The 8,154-nt window shown below is 52.0% G+C and overlaps 1 protein-coding gene and 1 long non-coding RNA gene across 3 annotated transcripts in view; one reads left to right on the plus strand and one right to left on the minus strand.

Annotated features, from left to right (window-relative positions):
• Positions 1-8,154, plus strand: part of SPTBN2 (spectrin beta, non-erythrocytic 2) — a 38,902-nt gene that overhangs the window by 787 nt on the left and 29,961 nt on the right. The window contains exon 2 of the mRNA XM_029914902.1: positions 6,095-6,273. Coding sequence (XP_029770762.1) covers positions 6,117-6,273 — 157 coding nt within the window. The 5' untranslated portion in view covers positions 6,095-6,116. The remainder of the gene's footprint in view (positions 1-6,094; positions 6,274-8,154) is intronic.
• LOC115271943 lies at positions 1,329-8,127 on the minus strand. Of its 2 annotated transcripts, none has more exons than XR_003900172.1 (3): positions 8,093-8,127; positions 5,802-6,009; positions 1,329-1,984 (listed from the first exon to the last, which is right to left on the minus strand). It is a non-coding gene; the product is annotated as an uncharacterized LOC115271943 (long non-coding RNA). The 2 variants fall into 2 exon arrangements; XR_003900171.1 differs by lacking the exon at positions 8,093-8,127 and adding an exon at positions 6,113-6,600.

The raw sequence follows: 8,154 nt of genomic DNA on the forward strand, positions 1-8,154 counted from the left end.
GAGGTTGGGGTCGGGGTCGGGGTCGGGGTCGGGGCCGGCCAGGGGAGCCCGGGAGGGAGGATGCGGCGCCTGGCCCTCGCTGCCGCCGGGTCCCGGGGACGGATGGAGAGTCATGTGCCAGTCACCCAGGTACCGGGGGCGAGGGTCAAGGCGTGGGGAACGCGGGCCTTTCCGGAGCGGAGGGAAGAGTCTTGCAAGAGTTGGGACTGACAAACCCGTTGAGGGATCGATCGGGTCGGCTGGGCTGCGAGCGTCTGACAGCGCCGGCTGTTCCCGGAGCCGAGGCGCCTCCGCCGACCGGCCGGCGCGGATCCAGGGGCTGCGGGCACGCTCCGCCGTCTGTGCCCGGCGTGTGCGAGCGCCCAGCTGCCTCCCGGGAGCTTGTTGGGGGCTTCTCTCTGGAGCCGAAGGGGCTCCTCCTCGCCTCTTTGGTAGCTAGCTCCATGCCCTCCTTTATGCTTCCGTACAGTGTGTGCGAGAGGGGACACGGCTGACTGTAGTGACCAAAACATTGGCAGAGGGAGAATGAAGCCCCTTCGGGCGGTGGGAAAGGAGCGTGTAAGGTGTTTCTGTGGCCGGGACATCCGGAGAGGGCTGAGAGTGCGCCCCGCACAGAACTCCAGGGAAAGGCCTCCTCGCTGGGGTGTTCCAACTCCAGGATTTACTGTCCACTCGGGGGCCGCATGACCCCATGGCGTTGCATGCTCGTCTGCGCTGGTCCCTTTCCTAACCTGCTGCAGGTTGTCTCGTGGGTTGTTTCTCAGCTGCTCTCCTCTCCCTGGAGCAGACACAATTCCAGCGCCGGAGAGAGCCTGTCGGTTCAGGCAGGCACGGACAGGGTATCCACAAACCAGTTTTCCTTGAAGGTGAAGGGGGCAGAGTAAGTTCCAAATATGTATCTTGGCTTTGGGTGCTGGACAACCTCTTGACCAATTCAGAAGAGGAAAGGATTAGGAAAAAGTTAATATGGATCTTAGTCCCTTGGAGAAACTGATGTAACCCGTCAGTTACCGCTTGGGGGAGGGGCATAACAAGGGAGTGAAAATTAGTCTGAATAATCCTGCCCGGAGTGGAGGATTCCAAAGAAGATAAAAAATATAGTGCCATTCTTCAGCCCAGTCCCTAAGTTCCTCGGAGGAGAGTCCCTGAGTTTCACCAGAAATAAAGCCTTGAGGGAAATGGGTTAGAGGTTTTTTTTCCTCCACAAGGGTCTCTGATTGCCTCAGTGCCCTCCTAGGATGCCTGACTTTATTTGTGATTTCTTTTTCCTTTTATGTCTCTGCGGGTCCACTCATACTTTGAGTTAAATAAGATTTTTACTTGGCCAAGGTCCCCACTTCTTCTCATTTATTATTCATCCTGCTGTCACCTGTTCAACTCTGCTACCCCCCCCCCCAGCTTCTCCAGCCTTATTGTCCCTCTTCCGCACATTTGTGATTCGCCTGTGTTGGGGCATCAGATCTACTTGTCTCATTAGATCTAGAGACCACTCCATCTTCACTTCCTGTCTCATTGCCTGAGGCTTCTGGCTCTTTGTGGGTCTTGGGGTTTCTCAGGGAAATTATACTTGAGTTTATCATTGGTTAGAGCCTAAAGCCACCCAGAAGCTAACCTCAGGTCACACTCACCCCCGAAACATTGTGTCTCTCCAGTCCTCCTAGCCTCCCCTAACCTACAGAGGTACTTGAAGTGCAGTTCCCAAATCATTACTTTAGTATCATCTGGGAACAGGTTAGAAATGTACATTTCTGGGCCACACCCCAGATCAACTGAATCAGAAACCCGGCGGGGGCGGGGAGGGGGGGGAGCAGGGCCCAGTAGTCTATGTTTTAATAATCCTCCAGGGTCACTGGAATTCATGCAAGTCTGAGAGTCCGTGATCCTGAACTGTAGAGCTTAACCCTGAGAGTATTCCTGCAGAAGGTCTTCTCCAATCCCATCTTGCCTTGAGTTTTTCTCCGGTTCTAAGAAAGACATCAATTTGCTGGCAAAAAAGAAAAAAAAAAGAAAAAAGGAATTACGGTCGAGTCATTCACTATTTCTTTACCGAGTACCTCCTGTACTGAGCTTGGAAAAGACAAAACACAAGTAGAACAGCCCTTGTCCTCTATGGGTTAAAAGCAGGGCAGGCAGAGAGGCACACAAACAACTAAGTGTAATACAATGTGATGAAAGCAATAATAGCCGCATGTTGAAGTGCTGTGGGAGCGGCAGAGGAGGGAACTATCAACTCTCTCCGAGGGAGGTAAAGAATTAATCAGGAGCAGGATGTGGCCAGAGGAGAAATTAGGGTACAAGACAGGCTCTAGCCAGGGGACAGGATTTCTAGCTTTATATGCCAGCTAAAACAGGAGGAAAGGGGAAGGGGGTGGTGTCTGCCCCCGAGGATCGGCACGCGGCTGAACAGAGTCTGCATCCAGCAATGCTTGGGCGGAGAATGGAGCAGGACCTCAAGCTTGCAGCTGGTGGAAGTTGGCTTTATTCTAGCATGAACAATGTAAGCTACTTGGGCCTGGCCTTGAGGTCAGCGGCTAAGAATAAGGTGCTGGTGAAACTGTAATCTGGATTAGCTGCTGTGCCATCCTATGGCCAGAGTTCAAGGAATCCATGAGGGGAATACGGAGAGACGGGGGGCGTGGGGCTGGTAGACAGGCCGACTCTGGAAATGGAGACCCAAATGATAGGTGAGGAATGAGATACTCAGTGAAAAGAAACCAGAGCGGGATCCATGTAAAGAAACTCAGTAGAAAACTGTAGGAATCTAAAGATGGGGATAGGGAGCAGAGAACACAGGGTATTGTCCAAAAGGCCAGGAGATTGCAGAGCCCAAATGCATAAAAACCAAAACTCAGGGGTGCCCGGGGGGCTCAGTCGGTTGAGCATCTGGCTTGGGCTCAGGTCATGATCTCATGGCTTGTGGATTTGAGCCCCTTGTCGGGCTCTGTGCTGACAGCTAGCTCAGAGCCTGGAGCCTGCTTCGGATTCTGTGTGTGTCTCTCTCCCCTGCTCATGCTGTCTCTCTGTCTCTCAAAAATAAATAAAAAACATTTAAAAAAAAAAAAACCAGAACTCAGAGGCCCTCAGAACCACCATGCTGAACAAAACTGGAGAGCACCATTCACATCCAAGTCTATGGGAACAAATTCCTGGGAGTGCCAACAGGAAGCCCTGTAGGGGTCAGTGATGTGTCAAAATTTGATTTGGCCAAAGGAGCATTTAAGTGGCTGAATTTTTATTTGGGAAGAAGGGGAAGTTCCAAATCCATACCCCCCCCCCCCCCCGCCAATTGTAGGATTCCATGGAAAGGCTCTAATAGCCAGACCTTGCTGGGAGGTCTGGCTCCCGTGACTGGGTCCCTTGGGAGGAGCAAGTTGGATCACCAAAAGGAAGCCAGAGTAATACATGTTTAGGTTTTGTACAGTTTTGGGGGCCCCAGGAACACACAGTGGTTTGGAGGCAGGGTCAGACAGTCTGCTTCTTTTAAGTGTCTGTGGAGCAGAGAGATTTAAAGCAGGATTTGAAAACGTCGGAGGCCTTCAGGGCCCAGGCAGGTAACAAAAATTCGTGACATGGCTGGAAAGGAGACACAAGGGAATGATGGGGCCTGTAGAGAACTGGAAAGTACCTCAGGCCCACCTAAAGCAATCCAAAATCAATTATATATTCAATTATATATTTTTCAAGTTTTATTTATTTAAATAATCTCTGTACCCAACATGAGGCTTGAACTCATGACCCTGAGATCAAGAGTCACATGCTCTACCGGCTGAGCCAACCAAGCGCCCCCCAAAATCAGTTATTTGCAAACAGCTTATCGGACATAGTCCTGGGGGCTGGCTTTAGTAGGTTGTGATTCCTGATAAAAGGAAAGGAAAAGGGTCATGGAAACAGAAGGTTAGAGGGCATTGCATGTAGGAGCTTTTGTGGGGAGGTCTATGTAGGGAGAGTATGGGTCTGGAAATGTCAATCCCAGAGCTAAGGGTGAGCATGGCTACGGGAGAGGGAGCCTTAATCGGAGGGGCTGAGAGACCCGTAAATAACACTGGTCCTGGGGCTTGAGCTGCTTCCCTGCTCCAGTGCCTGCCAGCATTAGGTGACTCTGGTTCAGGTCACACCTTGCCCACAGCACTCTTTGCTCAGGGTGACGCAACTCTGCCCTAGAATTTATTTTCATATAAATATTTACAGAGCAAATTCAAAGAATCTGTTGGGGATTAGGAGAAATGATAGACTTTAAATGAGAAAGTTGTCTCAGGCTAGTGGAAATTAAGCTCTCTTTCCTATTACAGGGAATGGAAAACCGAGTCTAGGAACCTTAGACCTTAGCGCCCTCATACCTCATTAATGCTACTCGCAGGGAAATCCTTGTGCCTGCTTTCTTTTGCACAGAAAGGGGAGGAGCAGACAATCCTGGCTTCATGTGGGTCAGGTTCAGGTTCAGCTTCATGGAACCAGTTAATGACAGAAGCCAAGTTCTGCCTTTGTGTGCCCAGGGAAACACACCTCCCTATCTACCCACAACTCACCACGCATCCCTTCTTCCTTCCCCCGGTTCTCCTGACCTCCTTTCCAGAACCAGAGACTGCCAAGATCATAGCCTCAACCCCAGGAAGTAGGGCTAAGGGGTCAAAATGTGTTTGTGTTTGAGAGGTACTAGGAAAAATAGAAATGCAGAATTGGAGGTTCTGATAAAGTTACAGACCCAGCCCCCTCCATTCCCTTGATTGGCTGCTGAATGCTGAATTACCCGAGAACTTTGGACAGTAGAGGTGGGGTTTTTTTTTTTTTTTGGTGTTTTTTTTTTTTTTAATCCCTAGCAGCTAATCTGAAGCTCATTTGTTAGTTTTGAGAAGTACAGAGTTTGTTTGCATAACGTAGATTCGCAAGGAGGGCTGGCAAGCGTATGTGGTCCTAATTTCCTAGCCTGGGCCCTAGAAGGTAGCTGAGGGTGCTCTGAAGGGCTCCCGTAGGTTTGAAGAACATGTAAATGTTGTGATTAAGAGCTTGTTCCCCAAAGTGAGAAAGAGCCTGTCTTTAAAACCCAGCTCTGCTCCTTCTAGTTGTGTGACCTTGAACTATGATTTAACTTTCACAGTGCAGCTTCTATGAATGGGGATGACAATGAACCCTTGCCCCATGGGGGTTGTGATGAAGTCGATGCGTGTAAATAGCAGGAACACATATCACAGCTGACACTTATCCACCTATTAGGTATTTCCTGAACAAACAAAAGGAAACAAAGGGGAAAGAACCGTACCATGTCCTCCTCTGAACTCCTGGGCACTTTGTCTGTACTTACCTAACAGTGCATCATGGTCTTCCGGTCTTCCTGGTGTACCATAAATGCCTCTTAGCTCAAGAGCAGGATTACGGTCTTTTCATCTCAAATCACCCACTGGGTATAGGAGGCTGTCTTTTTTTTTTTTTTTAAATTTTTGATACAGAGCATGAGAGGGGGAAGGGCAGAGAGAGGAGACACAGAACTGGAAGCAGGCTCTAGGCTCTGAGCTAGCTGTCAGCATAGAGCCTGATGCAGGGCTCGAACCCACGAACGTGAGATCTGACCTGAGCCGAAGTCGGAGGCTTAACCGACTGAGCCACCCAGGCGCCCCTAGCAGGCCGTCTTATGTGGAGTGGGAGCTCAGAACAGTTTGTGGAATCAAGGAATCAAAGAACTCGAGTTTATACTCATTATTGCCCATGGGGTCCCATGCCTGCTCCCTTTGTTACCTTGGATTGTATACTGCTGTACTGAGCCATGCTATTAGCCATGCCCACTTGGAGCCCCCAGCTTTGCCCACCTGTCCCTCTCCGGCCTGAGACTCGGGAGCCCTTCCGCTCTGCTGCACCACTCTGGAACACCACTCCCTTCGTGTTTCACTCCATGTTCATCCCTTGGGTTCCTGTCCGTCTGCTTCCCCACCATGGCTTCTCCTCTCCCTCCAGGGCTGATTGTTATTGACAGAGAAACCAACCACAGCCTTTGGCGCTCAGGACAGCAGAGCAGATCTAGGGCACGAGAAGAGAAGGACGTGGTGAGTAGTGGGCTCCATGGTCCTGAGATGCCCCTCACCAGCCACGTTCCCCCTTGCAGGAGCAGGAGGCCACCTACCACCATGAGCAGCACCCTGTCACCCACAGACTTCGACAGCTTGGAGATCCAGGGCCAGTACAGCGACATCAACAACCGCTGGGACCTGCCTGACTCAGACTGGGACAATGACAGCAGCTCAGCCCGTCTCTTTGAGAGATCTCGCATTAAGGCCCTGGCAGGTGAGGCCCTTGGGAGGGTGAGGGGAGATGCTGAGGAGGCTGGGGAGAGGAGCTTGTCAGGAAGAGTCCTTTAACCTTGTGGGAAGACCAACTTTCTTTCTAAGCTGCTCAACCTAGCACCAAGAGCAAACATCTCAGAATCAGAAATATTCCCCAGCTTCCCTTTCCCCATGCATAAGACTTAGCTCCCTTCCTCTCTGTCCCTGAGTCATGGTTCCTAGCTCTTTTGCACTCACTCCTGCCTTCTCCACCCACCCAGCTCCCTTACCTTTCATCCCCTTGTTGTGTCTTCTTGGGCTTCACTGTCACCTCTCACACCTGTTCTCCCTCCCAGTCCATTATCCTCCCCTCTCCCTCCCTGCCTGTTCCTTCCACCTGCCGCCTGTTCCTCCCATTATTTCATCTACCTCTTCCCTGAAGCAGGTTCCCTCCACCCGCCGCTAGTTTCTGCAGCCGCCCATTCTCCCCGGTCTGCTCTCCACCCACCCTGGCCTCAGCCCTCCCCTAAGGCTTGGGCTCTTCCCTCAGCTTCTCAAGCGCAAACAAACCCGTCCGACGGGCCTCCCTGCGTTCCCGGAGGGGTTGTCATGGCAACAAGAGTGCAGCTGCCACCTGACACCACCAGGGGCTGGCATGGGGCTGAGTCACCCACACACCCTAAGGCCACCCACCCCGTCTGGCCTCCCTCCTTCATCCCACCCTCGTCTCTTCTGCCCACCTGCTGGCCTCCCAGCCCAGCGCAGTGGGAGAGGCCTCAACTATTATTCCCCACTCAGAGGTAGTGCTCCCAGCATGAGTGGGTGGCCTGCTGGAAGCAGGGAGACACTGAGGGGGTGGTTCCCAAACCGGGCCGCACTTTTTACAGGATCACCCAGGGACATTTTTACAAATACAGGTTCCCAAGTCCCTCCCCTTCTTAGACACATTGAATTAGGATCTTTGAACATATGGTCCAGAAGTCAGGAGTTTTAAAAAGCTCTCCAGGTAACTCTTCTCAGGCAGCCCAACATCCATGTGAGGACCCTTGTATGATGGCCTTGGCTCTAGCGATCCCTTATCAGTGTCTGCTGGACCTCACTGCCTTTCTGGTTGGGTCTTCAGGCTGGCTTGTGAAATACTCCTGGCTTGTGTTTCTATAGATGAGAACAGTGGGTTATGGACAAGGTCACCTCACTGAGGAAGACTTTCCCTGGTACCCTGGTTTTGGATGCATGTTGCCTCTAGAAATGTCATGATGTCAGTGTGCACAACTCGCGCCACCCCCGACTGTTTCAATGTCTGCGCACATGACACGTGATACCCAGGACCGTCACCATGTCCACGCACACACTCCACATGCCACCTGAGCTGTCATTTCTCCACCACCAAACTGGGCTCTCCTGAAGAGGCATCTCAGTACGGGCTTAGCCTCGCACTGCAGCTTGCACCTAGGGTGCAAATGAACACCGGCGGAATGAAGACAGGAGAGAGGCAAGAGTAGACTGTAAGGGACAGGCGCTGAAGCCCAGAGAAAGGTAGGAAGAGGATCTGGCAGTGCCTTCCGAGGGGGCCTGGAATGGCCTGGCTGAGAAGGGCCTGGTGGGCCTAGAGGTAGGGAAGAGCGGGAACTGGAAGTGGTGACAAACAAGTAGGGAAGACACTAACACCTATTTCACAGATAAAGGGACTGGAGCAACCGCCTAAGCACAGAGCCTGGCCCCTACTGAGCTGGTTTTGCCTCGTCCAGCCTCTTTCTGTGCTCTGGGACTTGGCGATTAAAGCTCACATCCAGAAGGGGAACTTCCCAGAGTCACCGCAAGAGAGGCCAGCCTTGTCATACCTGCAAACCTTCGGGCCGCGGGAGTTGGCTTCGGGGCCCACGCTGAGGCGTGGGGGGGGGGG

The sequence above is a fragment of the Suricata suricatta genome, chromosome 11, assembly GCF_006229205.1.
Source record: "Suricata suricatta isolate VVHF042 chromosome 11, meerkat_22Aug2017_6uvM2_HiC, whole genome shotgun sequence".
Classification (NCBI taxonomy): domain Eukaryota; kingdom Metazoa; phylum Chordata; class Mammalia; order Carnivora; family Herpestidae; genus Suricata; species Suricata suricatta.